At 35.3% G+C, this 22,841-nt stretch overlaps 1 protein-coding gene across 2 annotated transcripts in view; it reads right to left on the bottom strand.

The window, feature by feature from the left end:
• ANKRD17 (ankyrin repeat domain 17) overlaps window positions 1-22,841 on the bottom strand; it is a 133,797-nt gene that overhangs the window by 82,872 nt on the left and 28,084 nt on the right. For both annotated transcript variants that reach the window (XM_081969767.1, XM_081969766.1), the window contains exons 2-3: window positions 2,707-2,860; window positions 1,794-1,950 (exon numbers count right to left, since the gene is read on the bottom strand). In XM_081969767.1, the coding sequence (XP_081825893.1) occupies window positions 1,794-1,950; window positions 2,707-2,860 (311 nt within the window). The remainder of the gene's footprint in view (window positions 1-1,793; window positions 1,951-2,706; window positions 2,861-22,841) is intronic.

Below are 22,841 nucleotides of genomic sequence, written 5' to 3' on the forward strand. Positions count from 1 at the left end.
AATCTTTGCTTTCCAACAGTGGTAAATGTACTACAGTGTTGAGTGACATTCAGCCCACCAATGATCAGGAGTGAGCTCTAGGTTGTCAATACTTTGCTATCCACTAGTAACAAAATCTTACAATGCTGCCTCCCACTCAAGTCACTGTTTGATTTTGTGCAGGAAGGCTCTTGCTTGTGAAAGTATCAGCATGTGTATACATTTAGGTATGAACAAATAGTCCTCACTGAATGAATTTTGTTCATTGACCATTCAAAGTTACACAGTACTGAATAAGGATGACTTACGATAGATCCTCATAGTTGCAGCTGTTGCAACATCCCCATGGTCACATGAACAAAATTTAGGCACTTAGTAATTGGTTTGAAATTATATTGCAGAACCCATTGCAGAAATTTGCAAATTTCATTGCTAAATTCCAACAAGCAAAGTTAATTGAGAAGATGCCAGAAGGTCACAAATGATTACATAATTATGGGATCTGCAATTATGCAGAATTCTCCCAACAGCAGCAACTGAGACTGCCACAACTGTCATAATTCAACATGTGCTTTGTGACCATGTTGCTGAGTGATAGAGTTGCCAGTCCCAATTACAATTGTTAAGTGAGGACAAACTTAACTGAGTGTATCATGTGTAGGATTGACACTTAACTTAATTTGCCCTAAATTTTGTGGACCCATCCTTCTATAACAGTGATGGCGAACCTATGGCATGCGTGCCACAAGTAGCACGTGGAGCCATTTGTCAGGGAACGCGAGGCGCTGCCCTGTCAGCTGGCCAGCGCACATGTGCGCACTGGCCAGCTGAGTTCACCCTTTTTTAAAGCCATTTTTCGCCCTCCCCAGGCTCCAGAGGCTTTATAGGAGCCTGGGGAGGGTGAAAACAGCCTCCCTCGCCCCCCCGGACGCCCTCCGGATGCGTCAGGGAAGCCTTCAGAAAGTCCCTGAAGCCTTCGGAGGGTCGTTTTGAGCACTCCAAAGGCGTCAGGGAAGCCTCCGGACGGTCCCTGAAGCCTTTGGAGCGCTCAGGGGAGGCTGTTTTCGCCCTCCCCAGGCTCCTATAAAGCCTCTGAGCTTGTGGAGGGTGAAAAAAGCATATAAAATGGGTGGGTCGTGCCTGTAGTGTGCGCATGCGCACTGGGGGTCGCAATTGCATTATGGGTGCGGCACACCCGCACACGACCCTCCTGCGCTCTCCCCACTTATGGCACGTGAGCCAAAAAAGGTTCTCCATTACTCTTCTATAAATTGAAGCCCTGCATCTGTAGCAGTCCTCGATTCACCAAAAGTGCATATCTTATAGCAGAGCAGTATTTAACCTAAGGATTGAAATCTTGCAAAATTAAATTTGAAACAACACAGACAGTTCCAAAATGACTGTGGGAATGTACACTAAAACCTTTATACAAAAATTACAAAAATGCAAAATGGCTGTCATTTTGCCGTGCACCACAATATGCAACTTTACGTATGGAAAAAATTGGCTAAGAAAGAATTCATGAACTGAAACCTTAAGCTTATAATTTTGACTACAAATCCAGTGATGTTAGTAATAATCTCCCCACTCCATGCTAACACTTTCAGATGATCACACAAATATTTCCTGCACTGAATTTCCTGCAAAGAGGGAGAACTGCATGTTCTCTATAATCCCTTCAACCTAATAATATGTAGTACATAACAATTTAAGGAATAAATATTTTCTGAAATTTGTATAGTATATACAGTTTAATAATAATTGATTTTTACAGCAGAAATGTAAGAAACAAGTAGTTTCAGATAAACACTTACTTATCCATCTGCCCTGAGTTTGCTGTGCTTTCAGCTCTCATTCGTGTAAGTGCAGCAGCAGCTTCATCCAATGCACAGCTGACTGAAGAAGTTAGTCTGCGGAGCACCTCAGGATCTGCAAAGGCTTTACCATCAGCTGTGGATAACTTACCTATTCCTTTTATTTTAGATCACAGATCAGATGTTTTATACCCAGAAAGAAGAAAATAAAGACAATTAACAAAATACTATTCACACTACTAATAGCATAATTCTCAGGCAAACAGAAGTAAAATGATAGCAGTCTTGGAGAAGAGGCAATATAATTATTATTATATTCTTCATAATTAGGTAACATTCTACCAAAAAAATCACATTCAACTAGCAGAGGAAAAAAACTAACTGGGTAATATTATTTATTTTTTGGAAGTGGTATCGTTTTAAAATTTAAAATACATTTCTAGAACAGCTAACAAATCAACACCATTTAATATTTAAAATGGACTACTGAAATCAAATCAATAATTTGCTGATAAAATACACTTATTATTTGCTAAAGACTGAAAATTCCAAAAGGGTTTGAATAAAAAAAATATCTTGACACTAAAATTTGGCAGTTAGGCAGAGGAAACTATAGAATTTATTTCATCTGAATGAGATGGTAGTAACCAGTGACCTTCACAGCATCTCTCTCTCTCTCTCTTGCTTTCTTTTTCCTTAGTGTCCACTTAATGACAAAATTAAGTGGTCACTTAATGATGGAACAGATTGCTATTGTTAAACAAGGAAGAGGCTGAATTATACTAATTGAATCAAGATGTTGTTCAAAACACACACAAAGATAATAAATTTAATAACAGATTGAAACATTCAATATTATCTTATAAATATTCTGTAAATTAATTGTTCTTCAAAATCAGTGGTGTCTATTTACCTGCAGCTTCTAGTAAAGCTTCTAATCTAGCTTGGGTTTCTGGATCTACTGTTCTGAGATCAGCACCATCAGCAGTACTTGACAACAGCAATTTTGAAGCTGTCTCAAGCATTGGATTCTCCAAATCATCCTGATCCAAAATAAATGACTCCACCTAGGAGGAAAAATGAATTTTAATGCATATGTTTATATTGAAACAAAGGTCTCTACATATAAGAAAATTTAACTATATTGATTTGTTTCAAAACCATCTACTGTCCAGTTTTATGAAATTTCAGAATTATAATCATTTCTTCTAACTATTACTTCTCTTTTCTAATTTACTAATATCTATCTACAATCATTTCTTCTCTTTTCTAACTACTTCTAATTATCTTTTCTAACTATTCTTTCTTCTATTTTCTTAATCTAACTAAACTCTTAATATTATTTTGTCTTCCTGTGTCACTTTATGTCACAGTGCAATAGAATTTCTGAGTAAAGGAGATGAGCTAGAGAAACTTCTTTTTAAAGCTTTTTTAAAAAAAGATTCAATTTAGACTCTTGAGAGATAATTGTTTTGCATGGGTTGTTAAACAACCAAAATTGTTTTACTATTTTACTCTTGCATTAGGAAGTTAGTTCATTTAGTCTGAATTCTATAGGCAAAAACCTGTGAACAGCACTTGTATTTCAACAGATCTTGGAACAATTAATTAATCCACAGAAAAATGTTTGCACAGAAATAAAATTTACCATGACCAACACTGAACTATAGCAACTTACATTCTGATTGCATTCCTAAGTAAGCAAAAATGATTTTTTTTAAAAGACAGCAAATAAATCAAGAATTAGAAAATCATCAAAAATACTATGCAGATGTCCAGAAAATATAATTGGTAAATGCAACAAAATTTGTTACAATGATTTCATTATGCCTTTCTATAGTTTGCTAAAATTTGTAAAATAAGGCAAGCAAAACAAAGCTTTATAATATAGGCTGAGTTTATACATCGAAAAGTAAATTTGTAATGAATGAATGAATAGCATGTTGAAAAAGAAACAATACGTTTGTCAAACTAGAACCATATATTAGAACAATTTAAAATTTAAATTAAATTTAAGCAATTTAAATTCAGCATGTTCCTAAGTTTGAGAAGGATATTGACTATACCACTTTATGAATATGGGAGTAAGCAACTTTTGCAAGAATAAATCTCCTTGAAAGGATCTTCCAATTGATTTCAGCAAGATCCTAACTAGAGGCACACCTTCAGATCACCTTTAATGATGATTTGGAGTCTTGATTCATTGATCTAAAATTAATAAAAGCTCCAATAATACCATGATCACCAGATAATGTATGTTGATCAGCTAGTTGCTGCACTATGAACCAAATTAAGTTTTTAAACAATTCATTGCAGTGGCCTAATTCCAATGATATCAATGTATGTTTAATTATTAATAGTACACCCAGAAGTACTTGCACCTGCCACATTAAACTTGACATATTTCTTGCCTACAATGACCCTAGGAATCAGAGGACAGCACAGGATCAAAGAGCAATCCCAATCTACAAACCTGAACTTTAAAACTCCAATCTATTCATAACAAGTTTTAAGTCAGCCCCTGAGGGTAACCTCAATTTATACAAATTTTAAAAACATATATAACCCAATATTATTTATATTAATTAATATTGCATGGATACAACCAAACAGAAAGGACCAAAAGGATTATAATATACTAGTCATAAAGCTAACGATATAAAATTTTCAGAAATTTCAGTTACAGAAAGAAATGTGACTGGCGAGAAGAACTAAAACACACAGTATATACGTATTTCTATATACTTTTACTAATATCAGTTCACTTGTCTATTTTGGGAATTTTCAATACAGTATGTATGTTTACACCCACACACCCCCACACACCCACACACAGTTTACTCATACAATTAATTAATTAATTTTATATGGTCACCTTGTCAACTGGCATTCCTTAGTCGATGGAACCAGAAACATGCATATCCTATCTGATCAGATCAGATAAAATAGATAGAAACAACAAAGGTTGTCTTTCAACCCAGTCATAAGCCTTGAAGGGTTTTGATAATATCGTTCATAAACATTTAGCTCTTTGAGAAAAAATGTTACTTTGAAAACAGGTGGCAAAATGTTTTATTGGATATTACTGGTGGAAAAAACAGAATTGTATTTAAGGACTTCTACCAACCCCAAAATGAATCTTTAATATCTGGAGGTTTACCATCTTGAGTTCTAGATGGACCCAATGCATAATCCGGGAGTATCAAATAAAAGGAAGGGATTGTGGAATAGGAGGGCCTCTGTTCAACTTCCTGTTTCAAAAGACCGTTTTTTTTTTAAGTCACTCATGCCCTGGTCATCTCCAGTATTGACTACTGACATACCCTCTATATTCTACATCCTTGAAGAGGTTACTCAGAGTCACTTCAAACCATGAGATAGGCAGCACACAAATTTAATAAAATGAATAAATAAAGAGTATCAGAAGCTGCAGCTAATGTAGAATGCAATGGTACAGTTTTGGGCATCCCTAGGGTTATGCATGTAACATCTCTGCTACATGAGCTGAACTGGTTACGTGAGTTTGCTCCTCGGTATAGTATGCATTAGTATTAGCAATGTAAATTAATGTAATGTAATTATTAATCTTTTCTCTTCCAAGAAGACCTTTCACCTTCAATATTACTTGTTTAGATTTCTTTTCATGAATTAATATTTTTCTAAATTAGGAAACCAAGTACCTTATTAAGAGCCATGCTGACACAATGGTTAGAATGCTATATTATGAGCTACTTCTGCTGACTGCCTGCTGACTGGCTCAAGGTTGACTCAGTCTTCCATCTTTCCAAGGTCAGTAAAATGAGGACCCAGATTGTTTGGGGCAATATGCTGACTTTGTAAACTGCTTAGAGATGGCTGTAAAGCACTGTGAAGCAGTATATAAGTCTAAGTGCTATTATCAGAGGGCAATATAACAGTCCTCATCTAGCAACCACTCCATTATGATAATGATGGAAAAGTAACTTTATGACCAATTGTTGCATTTAGAACCTTCACAGGTCTGTAAAGCAATTGAAAGCTGAAGTAACATTGAATGCACAATTGTGGTTTCAATTAGTGACCATTTCACTTAAGAACCAAGTTGCCAATATCAATTGAGGTCACTAAAAGATGACTAATTAAAATGAAGTCATTTTCATTCAAATGGTTATTGCTTATTCCTACTCAAAATGTATATAGATATTGGAATTCATATCTGATAATTGCAGCATGCATTGGATATGTTCAGCGTTTTGATCAAAATATTATGCTAGAAAAATAAAAGTGTTTTCCTAATACATACAGAACTTAAGACTGTTGCATCTTGAAATTATGAGCTAATTCTGTATAATTTCACAATTGGTGTTTATTTTCTAAGGAACTTTTTAGAGCATTAGATTTCTTTCTGATCCTTGGAAAGAGAACGTCCTAATATTGCAAGGAAAAATACCACTGTTTTTTTAAATAAGAATATTGTCGTATCTGGAAAGCAAAAGATATATATTATATAACATTCTACAGATATTTTAACAATTTATCCTTACTTCCAACTTTGAACATGTTATATTTTAAATCCAGTATAAAAGAAAGAAAATCCTAATAGCATTTTCCTCTTCATCTCATAGATGATTTTTAAATGTACAAGAAATAATAACAAGAATGACAATACTATGGAAACTCAGACTTGCCATGACTGAACTTATAGCACAATCTTCAGACAATGGTATTTAAAGGGACAATTCAGTATAAAGTTAATAATCATTAAATGGAGTTTTTAATGTTAACGGGGATTATTTTTGGCTCCTCCCTGGACCTAAGCTAATATATCTACACACAATCAATAGAAAGTCATTTTAAACAAAGCCACTCACATATGCCAATAAGACATACCGTAGCTCTCTTTATTCAAATTTGGGTGATTCAAAAAGAATTGCTAAAGCAGTTGCTTGGCATAATTAATGAACTTGCTGACAGCCGATAAATTAAAAGAGTTAAAAACACTTTATAATGCCTTGGTAAGGCCACACTTGGAATACTGCATTCAGTTCTGGTCGCCACGATGTAAAAAAGTTGTGGAGACTCTAGAAAGAGTGCAGAGAAGAGCAACAAAGATGATTAGGGGACTGGAGACTAAAACATATGAAGAACGGTTGCAGGAACTGGGTATATTTAGCTTAAGAGAAAGAAGGAGTAGGGGAGACATGATAGCATTGTTCCAATATCTCAGGGGTTGCCACAAAGAAGAGGGAGTCAAACTATTCTCCAAAGCACCAGAGGGTAGAACAAGAAGCAATGGGTGGAAACTAATCAAGGAGAGAAGCAACTTAGAACTGAGGAGAAATTTCCTGACAGTTAGAACAATTAATCAGTGGAACAGCTTGCCTCCAGAAGTTGTGAATGCCCCAACACTGGAAGTCTTTAAGAAGATGTTAGATAGCTATTTGTCTGAAACGGTATAGTTTCCTGCCTAGGCAGGGGGTTGGACTAGAAGACCTCCAAGGTCCCTTCCAACTCTACTATTGTATTGTATTGTATTGTATTGTATTGTATTGTATTGTATTGTATTGTATTGTATTGTATTGTATTGTATTGTATTAAGATGGAACTAGATGTTTTTCTGTTCAGAGAAATGATGTTCAATTAGTTCCCAAAGGTACTGCTCTTGCTTCTGAACGTGGTTTTAACATTAATGGTCCAGACAGCCTCTGCAGAATGGAGTGACTTCAGAACTCTGGTTCCTAATTTAGTGCATGGTGGGTAAAAATATGCTCTCTAAATACTTCAGTGGGCATGCCAAGCTCTATGACCTATCTAATTTTGCTTTCCAAAATTTATCTATCCAGCTGAATGAATGGAAAGTGACAACACTACAAAGCATGCAAAGTACCTGCCTTACTTATAATCTGATTTATACTGATGTATAATCCTGGCAAGTGGCAGTCTGGTGGCAGTTGCATGTACAGGAAGCATTAAGCATTTTAGTTAGAGGGTTTGCAATGTTAGAGACAGTTCAGATGTCTAATCTTTTTTTCACAAGGCTGCTGACCTCAATCAATTAATACGAATATGTCTTTATGTTGAATTTCATATTACTACATTCTGGTGTGTATCCTAGGCATTTACCTTCAATGTAGTAAGCATCTTTGAAAACAGGAATCTAAGCTTAACATGTTACTTGGTAACTGACAAATTATTTCAGAAATTACAGTAAATCTTTAACCTTTATCTACTTTATCTACTTACTCAAATATTTAAAAATCCACTAGCATCTGAATTACTGTAACTACTTCTGAAGGCTATAGATTTTATTTATTTAGTAAACTTTTGCCACGTGCAGATAAAAGTTGAAAATTTACTCTAATTTCTGAAATAAAATTTCATTTTTCAGATAAAATGTTCTTAAACTTAAGAAATTAGATTCCAGTTTTCTAAAATAACTATACATTTTGGGTGACTTACAACATTAAAGGCATTAAATCATGAAATATAAATATTTCAAAAACAATAAAAATGGACATTACAATCAAAACAAAATTATAGTTAAAAGACGGAGAGGGAAGAAACAGGATATATGCAGAGAGATGGGATTGCCTTTTAATTCATCAACCACCTCATGTTCCTTTTCGGTCCCCAAGTTATTTGGTAGAGCCATATCTTCAAGCTCTTGAAAAAAGTCAGATGAATGGGGGCTGATCTCACCTTGCGGAGTAAGATGTTCTGAACTGCAAAAGTCACAGCAGTGACGGCCCTTCTGCTGGATCCCGCCAGCTGGAATTCTTTGACTGATAGAGTCTGTAACATGCCTCCTCTGCCAGTTTGGGTGCGCCCCTCCCATGGGACGGTTCCTCAAGTAACCTGGACCCACGCCATGCAAGGCTTTATAGGTAATAACTAGCACCCTGAATTGCACCTGAAATAAACTGGCATCCAGTGCAGCTCACAGAGCAGTGGTGTAACATGGGCCATTCTAGGGGCCTCAAGAACTGCCTGTGCCACCGCATACTGTCTGTTGAAGCTTCTGAATGCTCTTCAAGAGTAGTGCCATGTACAGCATGCAGATATAATTCTTCAGCTTACAAGCAGAACCACTAATGGTTGCTATTAAAAGGAGAGTAGAATTGAATATACAAATTCTCAGCCCATTACTTCTCAAAATATAAGCACACACTTAATTCTTAATATTACATTTTTCTTAGAAAACAAAAGATTCACTCTTTGTATTGTATAAAATGTAGCAGTTCATATGCTCTCACAATAGCAATGTAATATTAGGGAGAAGCATTTGTCTAATTGGATACTAATTGAATAAGAGCCATAGTGGTGCAGTGGTTAGAATGTAGTACTGCAGGATACTTTTGCTGATTGCTAGCTGACTGCAATTCGGCAGTTCAATTCTCACCGGCTCATGGTTGACTCAGCCTTCCATCCTTCTGGGGTTGGTAAAATGAGGACCCAGATTGCTGGGGGCAATAGGCTGAGTTTGTAATTGCTATTGCTATACCCTATTACTTTTTTAAAATGTATTTTCATACATTTTGTTTCTTGATTCCTCTCTCTTTAATAATACTTAATTACAAATATTTCACAACTGTATGTGATTTAAAACAGTACTGATTTTATACTATCTGTCCAGTTACATTATTTTTAAAATCCACAAACCATTGGGTTTTAGTAGTTCGAAGCAGTCACCATTAGAAAAACAAATATATCTTACCTCATAAAAGTATTAAAGACTACATATCTACATATTATATACAGTGGTGCTTAAATGTTTGTGAAACATTTTGAATGTTCAGTATTTCAGCATAAGCACAATTTTAGATAGGGTCATCTGTTCTTCCTCTACATCCTAAAATTAGATAAATATAATTCAATTGAAGAAAAACATTATATTTGTTCTCTTATTTACCGAGGAAAATGAGTCGAACCAGTAGTGGTTTGGCAGCCTGGGTCGCTGGAACCGGCAGCAACCCAGACCTGCCATGTCCCTGAACTGGTTCCCTGGGCGGCGGCAGCACCATCTTGTTTTTCAGTTTTGAGCATGCATAGAACAATTTTAATTGCACTGCACATGTACACACAGACGAGCAAACCGGCAATAGTGCCTGCCAGAATCCACCTCTGATCCAAATCTACCTTTTTGTGTGAGACAGAAGTATGTGAAACTTTGCTTGCAATTATTATGCAGCAATATAATGCAATTTACATTTTCAATATCTGTGGCTCAATCTTGCACATCAGCTTTGAGGAATTTCAGCCACTCCTTCTTACAGAAAAATTTCAACTGAGGGTTGATGGCAGGCTTCCTCACAGTGGACTACCCACTTCACATCCTTCCACAATATTGTTATAGGATTAACATCCAAACTTTCATTTGGCGATTGAAAAACATCAACTTCTTTCTGCTTTAACCATTCTTTGATCTATGGCTACTGTTTTGAATCATTGTCTTGTTGCATGATCCACAGTTTAAACAGATGCCCTGATATTTTCCTGTAGAATTTGCTGGTACAATAAGAATTCATAGCACTATCAATTATTGCAAGCCTAGATGAGAAGTATCAAAGAAGGCCCAAACCATGACATTGCCATCATCATGTTTCACATATTCAGTAATATTTTTATGCTGAAATTTGACATAGATCCATTATTTTGGGACAGTAGTTTTTCTTTCTAACCTGTCATGTGCACCATTATTGTTTAATCTTCTTCTGATGCTGGTCTAATCAACACTAACTTTCTTCAATGCAAGAGACCATTTCGATTTATACTTTACCACGGGACCTATGAGAGCTCCCAAAGTATTATACACCTTTGTCTTGGTCTGAGTTTTGTTCATCAACTGCTCCTGGGAAGGGTCACAATGGAGTTGAATTCCCTCCATTTGCATATACTCTGCTTTACAATAGACTGGGGAAGTCCAAACGCTTTGTTTTGTAACCTTTTCCAGCCTGGTGAGTATTAACTATATTTTTCTGGTGCTGAAAAATCATCTTCGTTTTGAGCCATGATAACAGTTTTACATATCTGCATTACAAAACTCAGATTTTGATAGTAAATACAGATACTTTTGTTCTTTAAATAAAACCAGCCTCCCATATTGATATCTGATTATCATCCTATTTATTAAATGACTCTCCTTCAAATGAACTAATAATCCTAGAGGTTCATCTACTTTTGTCACATGCCAATGGATAGCTTTGGATTATTTTCTTCAAATAAATGAAAAAATCTACTGCGTTCTCCTTATTTAGTTTTAGGACTAGTATTTATGACTAGGACTAGATCACATTTTAGCTCATATCCATGCAAAAATATTGAAAATTTACAATTCACAAATCTTTAAGTACTACTTTAGTACAGTTTTGTTTTAGGATAGATTTTTAAACATTCAAATAAATATAATGGAAATTTATAAACTTGACAATGTTTAGAACACAGTTTAATATCCTAATAGAAGGGAATATATATGGCTCAAACTTCAAATGTGAAGTCCTTGACATAACTAGTTTGATAATGAAACATCCGCAAGCAATCAACCAAGCTCAGAGAGCATCAAGGACACCACAGTTCAATATACATAAAAGCTAATCTTTTTAATGAATAAGACAAATTAAATCAAACCAATAACAGAAATGAACTTGTTAGGAACAAAACAACTATGATTTTCTATTTTGTCATGTTTCCTTTCATTATTTTCCACGTACAATGGTAATAATAAGGATCAAGAATGCATTTAATCAGTTGTTCCTTAAAGCTGTACCAGGTTGACTATGGTGAACTATAAATTATGGGAATCAAACTCAAATGCAACTTAATCAACAAAAACTGAGGGCACCACTTTGGCTGTTTTTAAAATTACCATTGGTTATAATGATTAGCACCTGAAAGTGTGGAGATAAAAGAAACCAAGCTACTTGCTCTGTCACATTAACTATGCTAACTAGAATAATTTGATGGTGAGCCAGTAAGTTTATGTTGTTATAAAGTATTGATGAAGACAGCAATATTATTTTCAGTACAACTTATTTCTGAAGAAAATATTGTAGGATTGCAATTTTATTATAATGTGCTAAAGAAATAAAGTTTTCAATCGGAAATGTTTTATTTGCAGTACAGCAGACTCCCTCCTTCGCAGATGGAGGAAGGAAACTGGCATATTGCAAAAGCAAAGTCATAGTACCTCTTTTAGTTCCATCTCATATAAGGGATGCAGAACTAAATATAATCTTTGATAATAAAAATGATAAGTTACTGGAGTCCATGTTTTTGGTATGCCCAGAAAAAAAAGGTGAACATTTATGCTAAAAGGGACAGAAAACTACAGGGATATAACATACAGTAGCCATTTTGTGAGAAGATCCATGGTGTATTCTCCAATTCCCCAATATACCCAAGTAGTCCCAAAAGATGGAGAGCTCTTTCATAAAAAGAACGAATTGTCTACATTGATAATTCATCAATTCAAATAATGATTTTCTGCAAATATACAACACACTTTCACTTGTGCAATAAAGCAAGGTATAAATAACAGCCTCCTCTTGAACTGCTATAAAAATTCAGATATTAAAAATATTATTTACGTGTGTGTATGTATGTATAATTCAGTTTTTTCTAAGCTTCAACACTAATTAATTTCAAGGCTGCCTCCACCCACCCAAAAAACCTCACCAGATAAGAATATTTTTTCAAATGCATGGTATCCTAAACATTTTTCATTACAAACATGTTTAATTTTACAAATGAATTCTACGTAATATTTTTGACCTAATAAATAATATTCTAATAAAAATGGAATTTCAACATTTTTAAAAATTGCAGTCTTTTTAATCTGTCAATTACATTGTGCAATTAGCATTTCATTTGTATGAAAGATGCCATGAAGTACTATTCTCTTCCTTTTTAGAAAAATATAGGCTATAGTCTATGCAAAGGATTACACCTGGAATGAATAAGAATCTGTCTAAATAAAATAGGTTTGTAAACTGAAATTACTGATTAATTTAATTCGGGGAGAAATGCATATAAAATAATGAAATTTGTTAAAAATGGGTTGTTGACCTAAAAATATAAACATTTGCAACACTGGATATGCATATTGTATGTGAATTAAGAAAATTAAACTATGAAAAATTAAGTACATTTCTGATTATTTACTTAATAGGCTGTCTAATTGATTCCAATATTCAATTTTAACATCAAATTCAGAATGTGGGAGCCATAACAATTAACGTATTGGACTGGAATAGCGTTACTGGAGATCTGACTAAAAGAGGACATGTCCTCCCCTTTGTCCTCTGTGTGGCAGGCATAGCCTTAAAATCAATTATTGTCTGGCTTTTGAATATCCAAGTAGCTTTTCTCCCAATATAGTACTCCCCTAAGAAGCACTAAGTGCAAGTTAACAAATTCTACCTAAAATTGACAGGCAGGCAAATAATCAGTAACAGGCTTATTTTCAATGTTGTTAGCACATTCCTCTCAATGTGTATTCCCCATTGGGTGCCTGCTTACTCACTTGAAATCACTTTCTCTGCAATGAATGTAAGCTCAAATATTAAATAGTGTGTTTTGCCTTTTCTATTCTATTCCTTTCCAACTGCCTACGTCTTTTATTGCCTGTTCAGGTATCTGACAACCCTAAATTGATATAGTATTGGGGAGACCCTAAATTCAAATCTACCTAAGCCACAAAAACTCACAGAACTGAAGTTAGGCCAGTCATTCTCACTCAATCCAATTTGCCTCATCAAGTGTTGCTTGATAAATGGAAGGAGAAAGTGCTATGTAGGCAGCCTTGAAATAGTGAATGAAAGGTGGCATATACATTTAAACAGTACCCATAAATTGTAACATAAAATAACATATTTTCCACCCTTTAAAAATATTTAAAAAATTAATCATCTGTGGCTTTCAATCCCTGTAATCTCAAGTGTGTATGTTATTTGTCAACCCACAATTGGCATTATTAATACTATTTTCATAATGCTGATAGTGAGAATATATATATCTTACTTTTCCCCATCATTAAGTTATGGAAATAATTTTAACATTGTAAAATTGTCCTAAGGCACATCTTTGCCAAACAGTCTAGATATATCCTTGGCTTGCTTTCTGCTTCTGTTATCAGAAAATAATAACAATATCCAAATATGAAGTGTCTGAATTTCATTCACATTCCATTTATTAGACAAAACAAGAAAATTAGGTCTCTCGTTTCTTATATTCAATTAATCCACCAAATGTTGCAAAGACAACTATAGTTTGAGGAAAAAAGTTATTGTTCATAAGTGTAAGTCTGTCAATGATTACCAATGAAGTAAATTACATAGAACAGATTCTTACCATAATTGCTTTTTCACCTGTACTTTTCCCACAAGGCAGCTGATACAACTAATGTTTTGCACCTGTTTGCAACCAGGTCCCAATGGAGGCAGTCCGATAGTTTTGGAGTGTCTTGACTGTTCTATGTATTTTTGCTGATTATTTAACAATCACTTGATAATTCTTTAGTAGTAGTTATACTACTGCTTAAGGTTAAACTATGTGCTCATTTCATAATTACTTAAATTTCTTCAATTTAAAATAACAAAAATGGTTTCATAAAGCAACTTCAATCTAGCCTCATAAAAAATACATGATGTCATCTTTATGAAGAGTATTCACAAAATCAAAAAGCTACTTGGAAAGTACACAAGGTTAAAAATAGAACACAGCAGTGAATTTAGTAAAAAGAAGACATAAATTATATTTAAATACTCCTTACTTTCACTTTTAACGGTATTTTTTTCCAAAGAATGTTCATTAGTACTCAGGTGAAGCAGCTATAAATAAACTCTTCAGAAGTATTCCTAAATCTTAAATGCAGCTATCCAATGATATTTTATAATTAAGGATGTACTGAGTAACACAGAGTAACACTGTATAGAGAATAAACTTTATAATAATCAGAATTTAAATATATATTTTCCAAATTCCAGAATCACAAACCTGTCTCTGAGCTATCATTATTATCATTAACTTTTCTATCATTCTTTCACACAGACATTAGAAAAATGTCCATTGATCATGCAACACTTTATTTACAGAGAAGTCTATCTTCCATACTGCATCTCCTCCCCCAAGATCAACATTAATGTTAATTGGGAATTCCAATGATCTGCATGCTAATATAATTCTCTCACCAGATATCAAAATAATAACCCGATTATGAAGCAGGCTACAAGCTATTAAGTCAGAAGTCTTAATACATAACTTCTCTATGTGGAATACAGTATATACTCATTCAGTAATTTACTGTTCCAGCTACTGACATGAACGAATTATTTTGCATGGAAAACACTTTAAATCTTTTTATTACAAAACAGTATGCTAGAATCTAATTCTACTGTACAAAGCATTATATACTCATGATTTGCAGTTACCTTTCGAATGAGTTATTCTAAAGGTCATAAGCAGGCAGGCACGATATGAAATCCAAAATCCAAAGCCTTTTCCTCCCTCCTTCTGCATCTACTCCATAATTTATAACCAGAGTATTACAATAATATTTGATTCTCAACTGATTTAACTGCACTGCAAATCAATATTGGCACATCAAACACGTAACAAGCTCTTGGTGCACAGGCTTTCCTTCTAAAGGGACTTTACATTTTTTTGGTTTTTCGTTGTACCCTGCATTATTGTAAAATCCAATTCCTACCTCAAGAATGTCTTCTAAAACATATGCTTCCATTTCAGCTGCTGTCTCCATCATGTTTTATCAAATTGCCATGATTCTTGCTGCACTCTGATTAGATCACTGTCAGTAGGAACACTCCTCTGTGTCAGCAAGGGAACAGGAAATGGAATGTTCTATTATATCCTTCAAGCAGCTTTACTGCTGGCAAACTAAGGATCTACCAACAGAAAAGGGGTGACTCACTGCATATTTTTTTTAAAGGCACAGCTGCACTTTTCAAGGACACAAGATACTGTAGACACAACTACATTTTGCAGTATTCCTTTTGAAAAATGTGCTTTTATCTGAATTATAAACAAATTCTTTTTCAAAAGATTCTGGGTGGTCATTTCAAACAAAAATGCAATTTATTTGTGCTAAACCTTTGAGCAGATATACTTTGCTTTACAGATATTCAACTGACTCTATAACAATTCACACTAAGTTAAATCTGTGTTAGGGAAGTTATATTTGTAAATTTTTAAGACTGTGATCATCCAGTACAAAGTCCAGAATTACTCCTATAATGCAAAAAGTTTAAACATTTTAAAACACTTAAACATCTTCTAGTTTTAAGTTTTAATTAGAATCAGCTTGGAGCAATGATTAACACACCAGGATTGAAACTGGGAAACCATGAGTACTAGTCCCACTTTAAGCATGAAGCCAGTTAGGTGACTTTGGGCCAATCATTCTCTGTGAGCCCTAGAAGGCAAGCTATGGCAAATCTTGCGAAGTGAACTACAGGGACTTATCAGATAGTTACCATGAATAAACACTGATGCAAAGTCTTTTTCTGTATATATGCCTGACTAAGTTTTAGGTGTTAGTAATTTGCATTAAACATTCAGTAATGCTATGAAAGGAAGATTATCAAAATAGAATATATGCAGTATTGTGCAAAAGATTTAGGCAGTCATGCAAAAATGCTGTAAATTAAGAATGCTTTCAGAAATTGAAGTATCAATAGTTTATTTTTATCAATTTAACAAAATGCAAAGTGAGTGAACAGAAGTGAAATCCAAATCAAATCAATATTGGTGTGACTGCCCTTTTGGTTTCAAACCAGCATCAATTCTTACACTTGCGTACTTGCACAAAGTCAGGGATTTTGTAGGATTAGGTCAAGTATATGATTAACTAATTATACCAAGCAGATTGTAATGATCTTCAATTTCATAGTAGGTTGAAACAGTCATTAACTGAAACAGAAACAGCTGTGTAGGAGGCTTAAAACTAAGTGAGGAACAGACAAACTCTGCTACTAAGGTGAGGTTGTGAAAGACAGTTTCATGTCACAGGTCATACACCACGATAAAGCTGAGTACAGGAACAAAAGATAGTTATACTACATCAGTAAGGCTCTCCCAGGCAAAGATTTCAAAGCAGACTGGGGGTTCAAGATGTTCTAGTCAAGCTCTTTTGAAGAGCACAAAAATGGACAATGTCAAGGCCCACAGATACAGTGGTAGGCCAAGAAAGCTTAATGCAGCAGATGACAAGCACATCATGTTCCCTTCCCTCTGACATTGGAAGATGTCCAACAGGCAGAAACTAGTGGGACTCAGGTAAACCCATTTGCTGTCCGGAGACATGTAACCAGAAGTGGTCATCATGAAAGTATTGCGACCAAAAAGCATACATTCGATGTGGAAACAAGACTAAGAAACTCAACTATGCACAAAACATAGGAACTGGGCTACAGGAAAATTGCAGCAGATGCTCTGCTTGATGAGTCAAAATTTGAAATATTTGGATGGAGCAGGAGATAGTTTGGTGGCCGAAGGACTGGACAGCAGTACAATAATGAGTGTCTGCAGGCAACAGTGAAGTTTGATGGAGGTCCCTTGAAAGTTTGGGGCTATATTTCTGCAAATGGAATTGGAGATTTGGTCAGGATTAATGGTGTCTCAATGCTGAGAAATACAGACAGATACTTATCCATCGTGCCATCAGGGAGGCGTGTGATTGGCTCTAAATTTATTCTGCAGCAGGACCGTAGCCCCAAACATACAGCCAATGTCATTAAGAACTATCTTCATCATTAAGAACAACAAGAAGTCCTGGAAGTGATGGTTTGGCCTCCATAGAGTCCTAATTTCAACAGCATCAAATCTGTTTGGGATTACATAAAGAGACAAAGATTTGAGGCAGCCTACATCCACAGAAGGTTTGTGGTTAGTTCTCCAAGTTGTTTGGAACAATCTACCTGCCAGGTTCCTTCAAAAACTGTGTGCAAACGTACCTAGAAGAATTGATGCTGTTTTGAAGGCAAAGGGGTGGTCATATCAAATATTATTTGATATGGATTTCTCTTCTATTCATTTACGTTACATTTGGTTAATTGATAAAAATAAGCTATTAGTATTTCTTCTACCGAAAGCATTAATTTACATTTTTGCACAATTGCCTAAAATCTTTGCATAGTACTTGTGTGGGTGTGTGCATTCAATTATTTCCCTATTTTCTCATTTTTTGATAGCTTCCATTTATCAAACCATTGTTCAATATAATCTACTAATACCTAAAACTGACAGTCAGAATTACACAATACAATGTTGCAGCTTCCAAAAAACCACATACATACATATATATATATATATATATATATATATATATATATATATATATATATATATATATATATATATATATATATATCCACAGTGCAAAGCTTTATGTTCAAATAATGCAAATCTGATAACATGAAAAGTTATATTATCTGCACCTGCCCAAGGTACAACTGAAGCAACAATTAGCAATAAAAACAATTGCAAAAGTCTTAGCAGCAGAAACATTTGTTAAATAACTTCAAAATCTTTGGGAGGAACCAAGAGCTAGATTTTCAAAACTCTTATTTTTGTTTATGAATTCCAATGATTTCAACTGATTCCACCTTTACTCCACATCTGTTATAAATTATTAGGGCAATTATTTTCCTTAGCATTCCATTCTTTCCTTATTTATCTATTTTTCATTAAATAAACTTGGATATAAGGAAGATAAAAAGTATTTTAAAATTCCAAAGTATTTCCTTACAAAACTGGAAAGCTCCATATTATCAACTCCGAAATGTAATTCCACTTACATAAAAAATGTACTTGATTAATTTAAACTTTTGCCATTCAATAAGCAAATATAGTCTATAGAAGCAGTCCATAATCATTGCTTGCATGAAGCATACCCTGTTTCCCTGAAAATAAGACCTCCCCGAAGAATAAGCCCAATTGGGCTTTTGAACGCACGCACTAAAATAAGCCCTCCCCCGAAAACAAGCCCTCCCCAGAAATATTGCAACACAGCAGCAGCCATGAGGTGATCACGCTTGCCGCCTCCTGCACCTCAAAAATAATAAGACCTGTCCAAAAATAAGGCCAAGCGCTTATTTCAGGGGTCAAAAGAAAATAAGACCCTGTCTTATTTTCAGGGAAACACGGTAGATGAACTGAACTATTAATAAATCAACCCCCTATGTATTTGTGTAGTAGGGATTAAATATTCTGTGTGTAAGAACAAATATCGCAACTATTGGCTTTTGCCTGTAGTGAAATCTTCCCATTTTCTTTTAACAAAAAAGGAGTGCTCTAGTTTAAATGAAACAAGTTTACTATTATACATTTTGAATTCAAATATGTTTTATTAAAACAATACAGCATTTCCATTGGAGAAAGTCATGTTCCCAGAACATGCATGGGCATGTATACAGCGCTTGTCTTCAACTCATTAAATCAACTATTAAATCAACTAGTCTTTTCCCTTGCAGTAGCTGTAAAGTAATCAGGGATCTAGGGAAAAGATGCAATTGCTTTGAAGAGTTGCTAAGAATGTCTGCTTCTGTGCATTTTCAAGCACCTTTTTTAGTCTTTGAAAAGCACTACGAAGTGTAATATTTATTACTCTAATTAGTCAGGTTGTTTTGCATGTCAGGATGATTAAAAATCAACAAAATGGTACTGATTAAAAAAAAATCCTAATATGTAAGTGAATGATAGATAGATAGATGATAGATAGATAGATAGATGATAGATAGATAGATAGATAGATAGATAGATAGATAGATAGATAGATAGATAGATGATAGATAGATAGATAGATAGATAGATAGATAGATAGATAGATAGATAGATAGATAGATAGATAGATAGATAGATAGATAGATAGATATTCTTGTTTGAATACGAATGTATGGGCATGAATATAATATAATGCTAGTTAAGTAGGAGAATGTATGGACGAATGGACTAAAATTTACATTAAATTACCATTTGAATTAAAACTTTTATAAAATAATATATTGTTGGTAGTTGACTCCAGATAAACTACAATAGCAAAAATGAATAAAGGGATATCTAATGTGCTGGAAATCTAGTCAAAATCCAGGTTCATTTTATCATATGTGGTCTTGCAAATATGTGACAAACGTAACAATGACAATGCAAAAAATATTTAAGGCACAGATATTAATGAAACCTAAATATTTTCTTTTAGGTATTATAGACAAGCAAACTGAAAAACAATTTTGGGTGCTATTCCTTCACATATTGATGGTTGTGAGGATTGTCAAACACTAGAAAGAAAAGGGGATGCCAACAGTTGAAAAATGGATTTTGAAACTGACTGAATTAGCAGAGATGACAAAATTAACTGCTTTAATTAGAAATAATGGACTAGATAGCTTTACAACAGACTGGAAATCATTTGTTGACTTTCTACATGCTTAAATATAATAACAGATGGTTAAAAGAGGGATTTGAAGATTAGTGTAATGTTTAGCTCAACCTGTTGATTGCTTTTTCTTCTTTCTTCTTTTTTATATATGTATTACATGTCTAAATGTATGCACACACACATATATACATACCAGTGGTGGGTTTCAAAAAATGTTAGAACCTCTTCTGTAGGTGTGGCTGCTTTGTGGGAGTGGCTTGCCGGCCATGTGACTGGGTGGATGTGGCTTGCTGGCCATGTGACCAAGTGGGAGTGGCTTGGCAGTCATGTGACTGGGTGGATGTGGCCAACTTGTAAAATGTGGTGAAACGCACTTAACCAAAATGTTGGCTCAGAAACTCTGGCATTTGAAGCACGCAAGTCTTAAAGCTGTCAAGTTACAAGATCCTTGCACCCCTAACCCTTTAGAAAAAAACCCAGGGGTGTTCAAACTTGACAGCTTTAAGATTTGTAGACTTCAACTCCCAGAATTCCTCCTCTCGCTCTTCATCTTGATGATGTACGGACGGGCGGGGGGAGGGAGCTGGAACCGGTTCTAAACGGCATTGTAGATTTGTGGAACCTCTTCTATAGAAGAGGTTAGAACTGGCAGGAACCCACCCCCGATACATACATACATATATAGATACATATATATATATATATATATATATATATATATAGATAGATAGATAGATAGATAGATAGATAGATAGATAGATAGATAGATAGATAGATAGATAGATAGATAGATAGGTACGTACGTACATTTTCCTCCCCTTTTACTTACACAACACACAAAGCAGTAAATGTTCCTCCCCTTTTACACACATACACATACACACAGATAGAGAGGAAAATTTATTGCTTTTTTTTCTTTTAGCACCTAGCCAGGGTGGATCCTACATGTTAAATATTACATTTAATTAATCACTTTTTCCTCTTATTTTGTATACTATTTTGTTTTTGTTGGGATTGAATGTATGCTTTTGTTTTGTTCATTTTCTTTGTTTGTTTTACTATGTTTATATTATTTTTATGATAAAAAATAAATAATTTAAAAATCTTAATGTGGCATTCTTTCACTTGCCTCCCATACATACTTAATAAAGTTATAGAATAAGATCACTGCTTAACAGAAGTAGGGGGTCCCCCCACATGCCTGTAAAAATATAAGAAACTTTTCTGTCCATTTCTGCTGTAGATATTTTCACAAAAATGCATTTTCTAAATCATAGGTAATATGTTGTAATGAACAAAACATGTAACTATATCACAGCGATGGCTAACCTTTTTTGGCTCGTGTGCCACAAGTGGGGGGAGCGCAGGGGGGTCTTGTGCGGGCGTGCCACACCCATAATGCAATGTGCGACCACCCCAGTGCGCATGCGCGCACAACAGGCGCGACCACCCATTTTTACATGCTTTTTTCACCCTCCCCAGGCTCCAGAGGCTTTATGACCCTCCGAGCAAACCGGAAGTGACTTCCGGTTTGCTTGGAGGGTCGTTTTAAGCGTTCCAAAGGCTTCAGGGAAGCCTCCGGACGGTCCCTGAAGCCTCCGGAGGGCCTCCGGGGGGTGGGGGAGGCTCTTTTCGCCCTCCCCAGGCTCCTATAAAGCCTCTGGAGCCTGGGGAGGGCGAAAAAAAGGCTTTTAAAAATGGTGAACTCAGCTGGCCCACGCGCGTATACGCGTGAGCCAGCTGACAGGGCAGCGCCTCACGTGCCCTGACAAATGGCTCCGCATGCCACCTGTGGCACGCGTGCCATAGTTCGCCATCACTGCTATATCAAATGATTTAAAAACCACCAGCAACTTTAAGTCAGACTTGAAAATGCCCTGAAAGAAACTCAACTTCTGCATGTTTGGCACACACAGGCTTCTGAAGATAATTTGAATGGAAATAGGAATCTTTAGAAGAAAGCAAATTCTGTGATTCCAAGTCATGAGATCATCCCATCATAAATTAACATTATCACCTTAAAGTGGCATCAAAACAAATTTGGAGCAAGTGAAGATTCTACCAATTGATGGCAGTTCCCCAACCTTTTCAGCTTTGAAGAGAGGTGGGGAGCGGGGCGAGAGGGGATATTTCCCTTCATTTGTGCGAGTGACCGGCACATGCACTCACCATTTGCCCAAATGGAGTGTGGGTGTGGGCCTACTGTTCATGCAAGTGGGAATGTGCGCACACAGGTGCACTCTTCCACTGCTTCACAGCCCAGTTCCGAATGCCTCAAGGCCAGATAGTGGGCCACAGCCCATAGTTGGGAACCCTGTTCTGGACCACTGGTAGCTTCTGAATGATGCCCTCTATAAAGCATATTACAATAAATCAAACAGAAAGTGATTAAAGAAGCGAAATTGTGACACTATGCCATATCATTTATAATAGCATCAACTGCCCACCCAGGGTGTAGATAACTAGGTACGGTACATCAGCATACTAATGATACCATACCTTGTGCCTTCAAATAACTTTACTCAGCAATTTCATATAATATTAAAGAAGGCAGGAGAGGAAATCCAAACCCTGAGGCATCCCACACTGCAGGGCTTAACTCTCCCCCCATCACCAAACTGATTGAAATCAGACTCAGAGAAAGGAAAGCCATCGTAAAACAATATATCTTGCTCTCAACC

The sequence above is a fragment of the Natrix helvetica genome (assembly GCF_964273705.1).
Source record: "Natrix helvetica genome assembly, chromosome: Z".
Lineage (NCBI taxonomy): Eukaryota > Metazoa > Chordata > Lepidosauria > Squamata > Natricidae > Natrix > Natrix helvetica.